The sequence below is a fragment of the Bombus impatiens genome, unplaced genomic scaffold, assembly GCF_000188095.3.
Source record: "Bombus impatiens unplaced genomic scaffold, BIMP_2.2 scf_0761, whole genome shotgun sequence".
In the NCBI taxonomy this organism is placed as follows: domain Eukaryota; kingdom Metazoa; phylum Arthropoda; class Insecta; order Hymenoptera; family Apidae; genus Bombus; species Bombus impatiens.
In genome coordinates this window covers 142,430-157,078 of record NT_177180.1, presented here as the reverse complement: position 1 = coordinate 157,078, position 14,649 = coordinate 142,430, and the positions used below count along the sequence as shown (strand labels likewise).

General features: G+C 32.7%; 3 protein-coding genes across 5 annotated transcripts in view; 2 read left to right on the top strand and 1 right to left on the bottom strand.

Moving 5' to 3' along the window:
- The window catches only part of LOC100742798, an 18,604-nt gene extending 12,490 nt beyond the window's left edge, over positions 1 to 6,114 (top strand). For all 3 annotated transcript variants that reach the window (XM_012390278.3, XM_012390280.3, XM_012390279.3), the window contains 7 exons: positions 1,173 to 1,412; positions 1,827 to 2,039; positions 3,944 to 4,365; positions 4,807 to 5,046; positions 5,281 to 5,483; positions 5,567 to 5,608; positions 5,732 to 6,114. In XM_012390278.3, the coding sequence (XP_012245701.1) occupies positions 1,173 to 1,412; positions 1,827 to 2,039; positions 3,944 to 4,365; positions 4,807 to 5,046; positions 5,281 to 5,483; positions 5,567 to 5,608; positions 5,732 to 5,870 (1,499 nt within the window). In that variant the 3' untranslated portion in view covers positions 5,871 to 6,114. The remainder of the gene's footprint in view (positions 1 to 1,172; positions 1,413 to 1,826; positions 2,040 to 3,943; positions 4,366 to 4,806; positions 5,047 to 5,280; positions 5,484 to 5,566; positions 5,609 to 5,731) is intronic.
- A 360-nt stretch (positions 6,115 to 6,474) lies between these two features.
- On the top strand, positions 6,475 to 8,686 carry LOC100742680 (pyrimidodiazepine synthase). Its single transcript, XM_003492517.4, has 6 exons — positions 6,475 to 6,812; positions 7,232 to 7,389; positions 7,478 to 7,642; positions 7,768 to 7,900; positions 7,976 to 8,091; positions 8,164 to 8,686. Exons 1-6 carry the CDS (start codon positions 6,788 to 6,790, stop codon positions 8,284 to 8,286), a joined length of 720 nt encoding a protein of 239 aa, XP_003492565.1. The 5' UTR covers positions 6,475 to 6,787; the 3' UTR covers positions 8,287 to 8,686.
- Positions 8,439 to 14,649, bottom strand: part of LOC100742564 (mediator of RNA polymerase II transcription subunit 23) — a 7,805-nt gene continuing 1,594 nt past the window's right edge. The window contains exons 2-12 of the mRNA XM_003492516.4: positions 14,090 to 14,156; positions 13,504 to 13,748; positions 13,306 to 13,438; positions 13,052 to 13,234; positions 12,689 to 12,973; positions 10,471 to 12,613; positions 10,148 to 10,387; positions 9,904 to 10,063; positions 9,551 to 9,838; positions 9,271 to 9,477; positions 8,439 to 9,172 (exon numbers count right to left, since the gene is read on the bottom strand). Coding sequence (XP_003492564.1) covers positions 9,034 to 9,172; positions 9,271 to 9,477; positions 9,551 to 9,838; positions 9,904 to 10,063; positions 10,148 to 10,387; positions 10,471 to 12,613; positions 12,689 to 12,973; positions 13,052 to 13,234; positions 13,306 to 13,438; positions 13,504 to 13,748; positions 14,090 to 14,134 — 4,068 coding nt within the window. The 5' untranslated portion in view covers positions 14,135 to 14,156 and the 3' untranslated portion in view covers positions 8,439 to 9,033. The remainder of the gene's footprint in view (positions 9,173 to 9,270; positions 9,478 to 9,550; positions 9,839 to 9,903; positions 10,064 to 10,147; positions 10,388 to 10,470; positions 12,614 to 12,688; positions 12,974 to 13,051; positions 13,235 to 13,305; positions 13,439 to 13,503; positions 13,749 to 14,089; positions 14,157 to 14,649) is intronic.

Genomic DNA, 14,649 nt, shown 5'->3' with positions numbered 1-14,649 from the left:
TGTCCCAACTACGGGAAAATAGGGAAGACCTATTTTTCAACGAGCGGCGTCTCCCACTAGCAACTTTCCCTCGAGGGCGGCTAGCATCTTTTTCTAACCACCGATATGGAGATTGACCAACTAGCAGCAACGCCAATTTCCCTTACTTTCTGAACGAAGGCTTTTCTCGACGAATCCGATGATCTCGTGTCCTTAGACACACCCCATTATAGTTTTCCTCTGTAGCAGCATCGGGACGGGAAAGGCATTCTCGTTCGCGACCTCACTGATGAAAGGAGTAACCCTTTACGACCAGTGAACATTACGCATCCGACTTAGATTTTGCGAGTACGTTCATCTATCATCCCGTCGACCGCGGATTCGTTATTGAACCTAGGATCATTGTCATTAGTTTCTCGAGTACCTAACTACCACGGTTACTCGTCCGGCTTTATAATAATCGTATTTGCACTAGTCAATGTCTTCTCTATTGCATAACGAGAACGTGTAACCCAAACGAAGATTCGTTTCACGCCCCTAACCCTAATTCTAATGTAAACCCGACATATTTAATATATACAAATTTATATATTTAAACACTTTCAGACATTTATATATTTTTAAATAAAATATCAAGTTCTAATTTTGAGAAATACTTCATCAACGACAATTCCAATTTACTGTATTAATATAGTGACAAGTCATCTTGCCATGACTTCATGACAAATAAAAGAATCGATTTACCTTGCAAGCTAGAAAAAAGGAAACAATAAAGCGTAATCTAGAATTAGAAATTCGTCCTACGCTAGCTTTACAATTTGCCTCACATTTACACGGTTATTTCTGGAATTAAATCTTAAAAGAATAATAAATGAAATTATCGATGACCGACTTGCCCATACGATTCTCTGAGAGAAAACAATTTTTATTTGCTACGGAGCTCGTCGTAATAAATGTACGACCCAGTAATGCAATGAAACAGTTATAAAAACACAGCTATTACAACGAACCTTATCTGTTGGAATGCATACACAATTTTCTACTGCCTATTTTTATATGTTTGTCTCGTAATGGCCAGAGTACAGCCCACGCATTTTTAAGTGCTTATCAGAACATTTTGGGATAAGCTAAATTGTTTACTTATGAATCACGGTCAAAAAAGTAGTTTCGATGATTTCCACGCTCTGTTACAGTTTTACGGGAACAGGAAGGACCTAATGCAAGTGCAGGATCAGTTCCGGTGGTGGTCGTCGATGCAGGTGGTAGCGGCGCACTACATATGGCTACACCAGGAACTCACGAAGGATCCGCATGGAGACACGCACTTTATCAAGCTGCCACTACCTGTGGCCCCGCTTTAGAGCAGCAACAACTCACGCAAGATAACGTGCCTGTGATTCTCGACAAATGCATTAATTTCATTTATGCTCATGGTAAGCATATGTGCAATGCAGTAGCATATGCAACAAGTAAAAGAAGATTATCATTCCGGTTTTTAATAGCATTTCAACTTTCCTCGTGATTGCCTCCAAGTAATATACTAGTATATTACTTATTAATGTTATTATTATTATCGCTTATAACTTGTATCAATTCTAAATAATTCTAATAATAAAGTATATGTTAAATTCATATATCTTCCAAGCTCTGTATATATGAATAAGTATATACATATATCTTGTATAGCATTATATTATAAATTTTATTTTATATGATATATATGAAATTTGGAAAAAATCTGAATTTATCTTAATTTATTTTTATCTTCCAGGTTTCATACATATGTATAATATATATATAATAGATGCAGTGTTAAAATAACCGAAAAATATTGAATAATGTTAAAGGTATCATGTCGAAGGGCATTTATCGACAAAACGGATCCAATAGTGCAGTGGTCAAATTATTAAAAGCCTTTCGTCGCGACGCATGGGCGACGCAAATTACGAGGAGCGCGTATACAGAACACGATGTCGCCACAGTTCTCAGAAGGTTTCTCCGTGATTTACCGAATCCATTGTTTCCACCTAACATTCACGATCGGCTTTGTCTTACCGCAGGTAAGGACCACTTATTGTCCTTGACTTTTTGTGTTCGAACTCGCTCTCTTAACCGGACGTTTTGACAATGAAACAGCATTAAATCGAGAAACCTGAATACGTTGAAATTATATTATATAAAAGATTAAAAAATTAATAACACATAAATAAAAAATGTTATTTCATCGTGTATACTTTAAAGTATCAATTTTGTTTTTCTAATTGCAGCATGAATGCAATAAATTATTATGGGCAGAGAAATTGAATCATACGGATACGTATTTATATATAAACTAAGGATTATGTACATCAGGTGGCCAGGGATCACTAACGGGGAACACTTGCTATTTTATAACTACAACTATTTTATTCGGCACAATGATACATATGCTGACTAAGAGTTCGCACGCCAGACTTTCTCGATTGTCGGAGGATCCCTTTTTGTATGTTAAACGTGCGTGACATACGTAATAACATCGTTCTAAGATAGAAGAAACTAGCATCTTCTTGCAGCTCAGACAAGCGATTTCCAAACGTGTACGGTTTTGAATATCACTATGCAGTTAACAGTTGTCACAGCTGTCTTCGAGCGAAGCGATGACCGTTACAAACGATACGTAGTTAACCGTCAAGTGATAATGTTTCACAATAAGCAAATAACATTTTGTAACGGCTGTTCTAATTTCTGTGCATTTCTCGCGTTGCGTTGTAAGTAGAAACTTACACTGACCCGGAATTCCGAGCCTTTCGCAAAACAAATTTCTTTGTTGCGATTAAAGATTCGAAGAATATTTAAAACTATATGTTATTTTTTATTTAAAAGAACATGTTTATTTAAATAAGAAGGGAAACGAGACATCTTGTAAAACAGAACATGTAGATAAATCGCCCCTTGTAGTCGTTTGCATATATCTAACTATAAGAAAAATGTCAAGTTGATTCGTGTTCGCACCCACGCGTACTTTCTCACGTGTTAGCTGGTTTTAACAGGAGCCATAATGTTGAATTTCCGGTCCCATTATACACAGATTTAATCGCTCTGTGGTGTTATTTAATATATCTACGTATTTTCACTAATTTTTATTAACGACAAAAAATAAAAAAGGAATGTATCTTTTTATCTTGAGTAGATCAATAATTATTTACTTCTTATCTATTAAAATTTTTAGAACGTTTCAAGAATGGCAAATTAGAATCGTACTTGAAAATGCGCAAGAAGTATAGTTAATTAATTGTTTATTAAGAAAATCTTTGTCATATAAAACAAAGTTATCATTGTTGCGTTTTTTTTTTTTTTTTTTTGGTTCAACGTTCTCTTTGAAATAGTTTTAATAGCAACGATAATTGACGGTTCCTGTTTGTCTCCCATGTGTCACGCGTTGAAAGGGGAGTTATGTATTTTAATAGAGCGATGGAACGAACGTTGAACTCAAATACACAAATTTCTGTACGCGTCTGCAACTTGTTTTTAGTCTGGTGCGCAGCGAAACGTCGCGTGAGAATCGCGCGGAGGTCGCCGATGAATCATGGCTTTTCATAACGGGCCTTCAAGCTCCTTAGTGAAAGTAAACACATGTGCTGCTCTGATAAAAATTGCGTACAATCTTTGTTAGTCACTATTAAAGATAACGTGCACTAAAATAGTATCTTGTGTTCGATGTGATTGGGATAATAATCATCAATAAGAATTTATCTCAAAATATGTCCATTTTGATTAAGTCGCCAGCAATCGATTGCTTAATTATGTTGGAACCTATCCATGTTCAAATACATTACAATTCACAACTGTAATGTCTCGTAGGACTTTATAGCAATAACTAAATCTTAGTTAAAGTAAGACTGAAATTAAAAGATCGTAATGCTCCGTCGTTACAATTGTATATACAAATACAATTTTAAAAATGTAATTTTAAAAACTGTTTCAGAGACCGTCAACGATAGCGAACAAGTTCCAGCGTATAGGAAATTATTGTCCACATTGACTCCAGTACCGGCGGCGACGCTCAGAAGAATTCTTGCTCACCTTTACTGTTTGAGTCAGCAGAGTTCCAAGAACCTGATGACCGGCGAGAATCTTTCCGCAATCTGGGGACCGACGTTAATGCACGCTGACGAAAGCAGCGCGGAAGAATGGAACAGATCCGAGACTAGGGTGATCGGTGACCTGATCAAACTCTATCCAAAGTTATATCAGTTAACAGCTGCGGATATGGCGAAAGAGGCAAAAATTCTGGAAATTCTCGAGAAACATCACGGTTCGAATAATGGTTTACGCGGTGCACCATCGGGTGATCTGAAAATTTGGATATATATTTTCTCAAGGGACGGGGAATGCATCAATGTGACCGTGAGAATTTCTTTTTTTTATATCTAATTTTCCCTTGTCGTTTCATACAGGATATTTCAAATATGGGTGTTCGGATTTTAGGGTCTCTTCTGTTCAATTTAATGATAAAGAAGGAATTTTGAAATATTAATTAATTAAATAAAAATTTAAATAAAAATAAAGATTTGAAATATTATATTTTTTGTTTAGAGGATTTAAATATGCTATGATTATGAAGTAGCCTGTGTGATCTCTATACTCTGTTTTTGAGAAGTATATCCTGTTTTTGTGAAATATAAAAGAGAAATATAGTTTTTGTCTTCGAAATGAACTAAATATACCATTTTTCTAATATAACAATTCCGGTATATAACAAAAATATAGCAGTAGCTGAACTTGTACACATATTTAATTTATTCTGAATGTTTATTCAAGAAACGTAACGTATTTTTATTTCTGTAGATTGGACCACAAAAGACTGCGTTCGACGTGTGTCAAGAACTGGCGGAAAAGACTAACTTGTCAGCTCATGAATTGTGTCTGGAGGAATATACATTGTCTGGTGCACTGGAAAGACCACTGCATCATAAAGAGCGTGTCCTCGAGGCAGTGGCAAGGTGGGGATACTGGGACCCCGAGGACAGAAAGGACAATGTCCTCATACTTAAGAAGGATCGGCTATACAAGGATATAGCACCACTGGTAAATATAATATTATAGGTAGTTACAATACCACATAATGGTTATAGAGTTAGACGAGAATAAACTGCTTTGAACTGGACAATTCATTTTAATTATATCGTGGATTTTAACTTTCTTAAATTCACTGTTATGCTATTATGCCAAATTTATTTATTTGGATATATTATATTTTTGTTATGTTCAAAACAATAGCAAAAACTAATTCGTTCATCTTACAATATCTTTTATTTTTAGATGAAACCACCGATGACAACGTCTGGTGAACTTAAATTTGCTGACACAAAATCGAAAAATTTTAAGAACTACCTCTTCGAATTTAGTCAAGCGAAGCTTTATTGTTACAAAGACAGAGTATGCGCGAATGTATTATACGAGTGGAAAGTAGAAGACATCATTTGGTATTTAGGTCACGAGCCAAAGCGAAATCCACAAACGGGGTAAATGCATTTCCCTTTTTCGATGCATAACAAACATCTTTTTTACGGAATTATTAGACGTATGTATATATTTCTTATTGCAGATGGTCTATAACATTCATAGCTAAGAATAAAAAGCCAACAAGGTAATGATTAAATTAAAAGTCATTTCCATGAATCAAAAAATTAAAAAAAAATATAGTCATGAAATTTCCTTCATATAGTGGAGAATATAATATCATAGACAGCTTTTAAAAATTTTATTTTAGGTGTAAAGAAACTCCGTACTTTGGAAATACTTTAGCAGGATCGTTAAAAGAGGAACAGCATAAATGGGTAGCAGCTATGGTCTTTGGAGAATATCAGCTAAATGTTCGACCTCCCTCAGTCAATCTCATGGATCCGTAAACAATTAACTTAATTTGTTAAGCTACGCTACTTAGTGCCTTCGAAAAGCAATTATTGTTGTATCATATATAAGTTCTTTCGTCATGAATTCAGTGCCTGTGCTTGCCTTAATGCAAAAGACAATCTTCAATATTTTCAGATGATGATCTACGTATCTATATCGTGATAAATAAATGAATATAGTACTGAAAAAATATGTTACAGCATTCCGAAGGTATAAATATTCCGATCGGTGTTCATTAAATTAAAATAATTTAAAATATATTGTACATTTACACGGGACTTTATAAAACACTTTTGTACGTAATTGTATTTTATGCAAATATTGTCAATCATGTAATATAACAAATTGATTATACATGTAATTTTGTCATTTTTATTTTTAAATAAAGAAGCAAAATGAATCTCCATTTATACAGAATTGTGTTACAATAACCTAAATTATTTAGACATCCGCAAAATAAATTTTTTTTTAATTAAAAATCCTGTTGAGTAAAATTTAACTCCAAGTTAAAGATAATCATTTGTAGATAGTTTGTGTTATAATTGTAGTTAATAGTATTCAAACATTCGATTCGATCAATCGACTTTTGGACATGCGCAGATTTGACCTACTTTCTTTCAAAAAGAAATATACAATGAGTGTGTAACATTGCCGTAGGTCATAGGTAACTCACGTTTAGAAAAGTGAAAATTGCGGAATCACTTTCCATACTAACTTTTCGAAATATTTCTATCATTCATTCCAAGCAGAAAAATTGACGTATGCCATAAGTCTTAATAAACAACCACGTGTCTGGAATTTCTACTGAAATTAATCATCGCATGAACATTTAAGTGCGATAATCATTTCAAACATTTCGAAGTATATTAAACATTTTATTGTTAGATACAAATCTAACGAAATACGAACAATTATGAGCAGTTTACATCTTGGAGCTGGTAAGTACATACTTACATTATACATTCTGTGTATTTTTTAGACTTGTATGTCTTCTTTAGTAAAACATGAGTTAAACTGTCAATAGTTATTATTATATTTTTCTCCTTTGAATTTATAAATTTATATCACAATTCAAAGTTTTATTGCATATATATTTTATAGTAATTATAAATCAATAAAGTATAAAACAGTACTTTCAGTATCAATAAATATAATAGGTGCTTATAAACATTTATGTAATTATATTTTGAAAATCTTTCTTGAAGGCAGTGATTATTTGCATTCTATTATATTATTTTATAAAATGCAATTTTTATATCGTTACAAACAATTAAGACATTCTCATTTGTGGCTTTAATTGTTTGAAATTATAATTTAATTTTATTTTGTACATAATTATATCGAATATAACTTATAGATTCTCAGAAACCAGCAGAAGTGAAAGGACAAGTTCGTTTGTATGGTATGAAATTTTGTCCTTTTACACACAGAATTCGATTAATACTTTCTTATAAAAACATTCCACATGATACTGTTAATATCAATATCAGGAATAAACCAAAATGGTACTTGGAAGTACGTATATTTTTCATAATTTGTTACTTATGTAAAAATTATATTATTAACTTTGTTTAATATCCATCATATTTAATAATATTTCTAGATTCATCCAGAGGGTAAAGTTCCTGCACTTGTTGATGCTGATGGTAAAGTAATAGTTGATTCATTAGTCATAGCAAATCATTTAGATGAAAAATATCCTGAGCCTTCCTTATATGATGAAAAAACAAAAACTCGTGACTTAGAACTGTTAGATCACTATTCCAAGGTAAGAAAGTTCACCTTACAAATTTTTCCTCTTATACGCATGATGCTTTAGCAAATAATTATTTAGAATTTATAAAATGATTTTAACAAAATAGTCATTTACTTTACCAATGATTTGCCTTTCAGCTTGTTAGTATTTTCTCAAACTGCATTCATAATAACGATAGCAGACCGCTTAAAGAAATTGTTGCTGAATTTTCATCTTTATTAGTAGAGTTTGAAGAGGAACTTAAAACTCGTGGAACTGTGTATTTTGGAGGTTTATAAATTAATTTCAGATCACAAATAGTATGAAATGGAAAAATATTGATTCTATTTTTTGTTATTTTATTAGGAGCACAACCTGGTATGTTAGATATACTTATGTGGCCATGGGTTGAACGACGAAAATCTCTATCTCTCATTTATGGAGAACCTACAAATTTCAATGATGGAAATTTCTCTCATTTAGTAAGTTCAAACATACGTGAAAGAATAATCATGTTTTCTAAAATGTAAACTAACTTTCTAAATTTATTTTAGATGAAATGGATGCAACAGATGAAGGCACAGCCATTTGTACAAGAAAACGAATGTTCACATGAAAAATTTGCTCAGTTAGTCAAAGATTTGAAAACTGGAAATGTTGATTTCGATAAACTTTAAATCCTTCAATTATTATGGTAACGTGAAATTATATTACTTTTGCGATATTATTATGCAATAATAAGTATTTTAATTTTTATATATAACATGCACATGTACGTATATGTTAACACGTAATAATTTAGGTTTTGGAAATAATTATACTCAAGTTCATAAGGTATCATAGTAGTTATTTCATTAAATTTATCATGATTAATATCAAAATATGTAGAGTAGTGTTTGTTTATAAATAGGAGCAATTACTACATAAATAAGTATGGAACTTTGAGTGTTGTAACTCATGCCTTCCACTACGACAATATACATTTATGAACCTGTTTAAAGTATCAATACTGCTTAGTCAGATGTGCTGTGAAAAACATGTGATAAACATCATAAATACACTGTTTTGACAAAGCAACTTAAATTTGTTGTCTATAATACTTTGTTGAAATACTTCTATTTTATGTTTATATGTATTATTTCACTTTATAACACGAAGATCAAGTCGTTCCTTATACAACATTTTACATATTTATATGTTTTTATACGTGAAAAATGCACTTTTGCATATATTTATACCATATAGAAATATAGAAATGAAATATAGAAAATATGGAAATACTTTGAGATTCAAATATTGGTTTCGGTATATCCTTCATACACTGTGTATGCAAGAAATATATTATTATAAAGACAATATGTACAATATTGAGATATTCAATGTTATCATGTATTCACTTCTGCATTACTAGTACTGGGGACGTCTCAGGAAGACTGAATTTCGTCTATATTTATGTGAGCAATAAATCGTAGCCTCATTTGTAAAGCAGGTCTTAGTCTTCGTATAATACATTCCACTTCGTTCTTCATCATATCCCCGACGAACATGTACTTTATATGATATCTATTATAGTTAATATTAAGGTTAATATATTTAGAATAAAAATAATAGAAATATTTTACCAGATAATTATATCAAAATAAGTTGATAAAAAAGCATACAGTAAATCACAAACTGGATCCATGTATTTTAGATGAGTTTGAACTCGATCGACTTGTTCAAGCATTTCATATAGACGAACTGTTAATTCTACGACACAATTCGGCCTTTCAGCATTAAATCTTGCTAAAGTAGGTCCAATTAAATGACACGCATATATAAATTGTTCTTCGCTATTTATAACTGGTTGAAGTTTCTCTTTAATAAATCTAAATAAAATTGGATTTTAGCACGTTATATTATAATTACTAAAAATATATAGTATTCAAAATTTAAACTTACTGAGGCATAGTAGTTATTTGTCCAACACCGGCATGATGCCACACAGAATGTGCCAATGCCAGCATATAACTGAATTTATTTTCTAATAAACTGTTATGTGTGCTATTAAAATTGAATATTTGAAATGGAGTTAAATTACTGTAATTCCAATTAGCTAGACCTGGGCTGCTAATAGTTGCTACTAATCGGTCATGAAGCGCTGACCAATAACACTCTGGTAAAGCAGCCAATAGCAAACCCACACAATTTATCCATAAATGAATTTCATCTGACGGTATCACTGTGTACCTAATAAACTCGAAATTAAAAGGTTGAAGAACCTAAGTATATAGTAATATCTCATTGCATCTTACCCTTTTGCAACTACATCTAATAATGAATTGGCAACTATATTTGGAGCAACAGGGACGGCCATAAGTTCAACGCATGTAACATACAATGCATGTGCAGCAGGATTGGGAAATTCATTAAATCTCCAATCAGTAGCAGGAAAATGAGCTGTACCTGACATTGCTGAAAATTTCGACAGGCGATTATAAAATACTATTTAATAAAAAAAATACTATTTAAAAAATACTATTTAATAAAATCACCTACTTTCCACAATTCTTCGTACTAAGCGGATATAGTAATCTAATTCTGGCATCCATGTGACAACATCATCAGTAGATCGAGTCATGTACATTTGATAAGCTTCTGAGAGTGCCCATCCTGGAGCCCTAATTTCTTTTAAGGAACCTAAAACAGCTGCCACTAATCGTCGTTTCAAAGGTGGTCTGTCTCTTAATTTACGTTCATAATAATGTAAAGTATTATAAAGGTACGTAACAGGTCGATCTAAAAAAATGGAACAAAACGAATCAGATTAATTCAAATATAAGGATTGTATTATTATCGTTAATAGAGAAGTGTATACGAACCATGGAATTTATACAAACATCCTAAATGTTCTAGCAATGTTTCTAAACTTTTTGACACAGCTGGTATTTCCAAATACCTATGTACAACGATATCGAAAACAGGCAAAAATCGTAAGCATACATTCCCAAAATAAACAGGCAAACTTTGATATTGACTAGGTCCTCCGCTAGTTTGTTCCATAATACCTTCTGGAGCAAATTTCTCTGGGAATTTTCTATGAAATGCAAGATGTTTTTCATGCCAGTTCGATTGTTTCCAATGCTCCGGAGAATTTTCTTTCACAAACTCTTGGGTTCTGTTTCTCAATTCAATAGCTTTTAATAACAATAATTGAATTATAAAAAAGCATACCTGCGCGTCACTGCCTTCGTGAGTCCTCAGTACCAGGCAAAGAATTAATCTATCAATAGTTACAATATTGTATTTCCATATCATATCGTTAACTGTATCTACACATTTATTTACATGTTGTCCACCCACGCTATTAGCAAATTCAAATACGAGATAATCACAGAATTTTCGAAGATGCGCCGACAAAGCTCGGGCTCCAATCCTTTCTAAGATTTTATACGCGATCGGACTAATTCGATCAGTTTCGAAAATAATCTTCCACAAAAGGCATAAAAATAGAGGTGGTGTACCGGGTACAGAAAAGTGTGCTATTATATCATTTTCATTACTCATAGAAGCCCAATTTCGATATTCTTCTTCCACCGCTTTCTTGATCTGTTGTTTGTTTTCTTTTGGTACGCTATTTTGCTGAAAAAATTCGCTTAACACCGGAGGAAAACATTGAAGAGTGTGATTAGCCCACGAGTGTGGGGTATTCTGCATAATTGTGTTCAACAATTCCTTGCACCATGTTCCACTGTGACTATCTGACCCAGTTCCTGTAACGTGCATAGAACGTGCCAGGGTTAATACTAAAGCTCTATTCAACTCCTCAGATTCTGCCGACACAAGAGTTTTAGGTTCTGATAAAAATCGAGATAATTGTGGTTGCACTTCAGCTGATCCCAATCCAGTAATTAAACGAAGAGCGGTGCTTTCCACACATAGATGAAGTTGTGTTTGATTAGTTTGTGGCACAGCTGCAAGGCTATGTAAATGAGACAAAAGTTGCACTCTATAATGCGGTTGTATATGATGCATCCTATAACTAAACATTTCCAAAAGAGTATATAATGTTCCCCATGCATGAGACTTGAAAACTGTTGGAAGCAACTGGCTGATGAAACCTTTGATGCCAAGACTTTCAATCTCAGTGTATACTAGTAATCTACTATAAGTTTCAACCAATGCTGGTGCCAATGCCATATTGCTTTTGGATTGTGCCGATTTGATAACGTGAGTAACGATGCTATGTATTAGGCTCATTTTAGAGTGAACAGTCAATGAATCCAAAATTGACATCGATAATGGGGTCGTTGGTCCACTTGCGAGGGCTGCGTTATTTTGTAACGTCTGCATCGGCTGCTGTTGCTGACCTTTTTGAGTACCAAGTATAGTATCTACTAAAGCTGCCATTGGTCTACCAAAATACTCTTGATTTGTAGAATACGCATTACATAGCAAAGCAATGCGGTAATCAGATCCCATACAAAGAGAAGTGTTAGGCATAACTAAATGTTGTAAAAATTCATGATGAAGTTTCAAAGTGTGTGGTATTGGTCTGTGAATATTGGAATGTTCTGACTGAGCTTTTTTTAGCAAATGTATCCATATACACGTAATAGCCATTTGATGTGTGCATAATGCTTGAGTATAATCCGGTACCGGTAACGGTTCCTTTTCTGGATATAGGAGGTCGTATAGTTTTAATACTGGTAAAAAGTTTGATAGTGGGTTTCTCTGAATACTTCCAGAAATGAATTGTAGCAAGACCCACATTAAGTGATCTCTCCCTTTCCTTAAGTCTCTTCCTGCTAATTTATCGTGTATTGCCATTACGATACTCGGGAAACAAGCATAGGAAAAGAGTACAAAGTATATAAGCTGTGATGAGAGATGTAACCATACATAATGATTTGCAACAGTTCCATCAGTTCCTTCTGCCGGTAACGTTTCATTTTCTGCACGTTCCATAGCAAGAATTACAAGTTCTACCAATTGCTCTTCCAAAGCTATACATCGTTGTTTTTGCTGTAATAGAAGCAACATAAAATTATTATATACTTATATTACCATATTACTATTATCTTATTATTATAAGCACACCTGTTTTTGTAAACCAAGCATCGAACACACCATATCCCTACTATAAGGTTGTTCTAATACATATCTCAGTAATTCAGTTTGTGGTTTGAGTAAATCCTCATCATAAGGCAAATTTCCTTTTAATGAAAATTTTAATGTTGTGGTATCAAGTACCCAAGGATTGATTAAATCAGCATATCCAGTATGTTCCACAACTGGTAACATCTTTGAATGTCCAACTATAGATACCATTTGCGCAGTATTACGAAAACTTTCAACAAAGTTTGAAAGCAATTTTGCTAATTTCTAAAAAAACAAATTATATTAGATGTTATTAAATTTAACAAAGTATGATAAGTTTTATCTTTGAATGAAGTAACATACCCAGTGTGGCCAGTTTTTACCATCAGGATAAGCCTTTTGAATTTCAGTTACAATAAAATATCCTGGTAACAAACAAGCATTTCTATCAAAAATATATTCAATTACATTTTCCAAAGCTTTCAATTGAGGCTGAATAGATGCATCTAATCTCGATGGAATTGTTTGTGCTTTTTCTTTGCATCCCTATAAGCATATAATAAGAATTCATTAATTTAAATTTGTATTACTTTGAAATTAATTTTGCTGACACTTACCTTCATTATTTCTCTGACACCCTTGTAATCAACTCCTCCAATAATGTGCCGAATAAGAACAAAACATTCAACCCAAAAATCTTCGAACTGATATTGAAGTTTATCACAATTTAATATACATTCACACACAAGTCTGAAATTATATATATTTTACACATAATATTTTATAAATGATACCTTATTTTCAAATTGATCTACCTTGCTGGCAAAACATTAGATGTAACTAAATTTTCAAGTAGTGACAATAATAATTGCAATCTCTTGTGATTAGTCATTGCTGCTGCCATAGATAAAAATTGTCTTACTGCATTCTCTTGCTGTTCTTTGGATAAATTTGACATAGCAGATGATAATTCTGTTTGCCATGTTGCTATTTTCTCGCTTTCACTGTTTGGGTGATGCACCAAAACACAACTAAAAGCTTCTTCTATAGCTTCCACCTTCTATAGTAGATTTACAAAGTGATAAAAATAATTATTATTGAAATAAAAATATAATTTTAGATTGCAACAAGACTGAGAGGGAAGAATATAGAAATAATATGACTATTATTTTCATTAATACCATCTTCGATAAAAAACTATTTAGAAACAAGTGTGTAAATATCTATATTAAACAGATGTTTATTTAATCTGAAATAATTGTAATTATATAGCTGCAAAAAATTGAATCTTAACCTTAATCTGTTTTTTTAAATTACTATAAAACAACAATAATAAATAATAAGACAGATAAACAGCATAAAATAAATGCATTAGTTAATGTACACATAATGTATACTTACTAAAATATCATTAACAATGGTAGTGATTTGAATTTCACTCGTCATCTTTTGGTTAAAAAATCTTATGCTGCAATAGAATAAAATCTATAAATCACCGTATAATAATTTATGTTTCATTTAGTTCTTTCATTATTTTTTTCAATATTCACAGTCAACGTCCAATAACATTGATTTGTAAACACAATTCATATTCTGTTTACGTTTGCATAACCTAAATTTGCATTTGAATGAAAAAGTATGATCGGTATCGGTAATATGTACTCGTGGTATGCACTGTCTCACACGTACATAGAACTTATACTAACAGTAAGTGTATAGTATGTATAGATATAGGAGCCTGCGATTAGGAATATACAGTACGGTCGTACACAGGTCTGGAAACTCCTACGGAGGGATAAGGCTTAATGACCGGACGATGTTGGCTAATCTGTCCGCAACAAGGTAACTGGATCCATTTGCAAGGATTCGTTGCACAGCGCGATCTTGTGTCTGTACCTGCAATACTTCTGTATTATGGTGGTAAACCATGCATATACGCTCGGTTGGTAAACGGGCCGCAG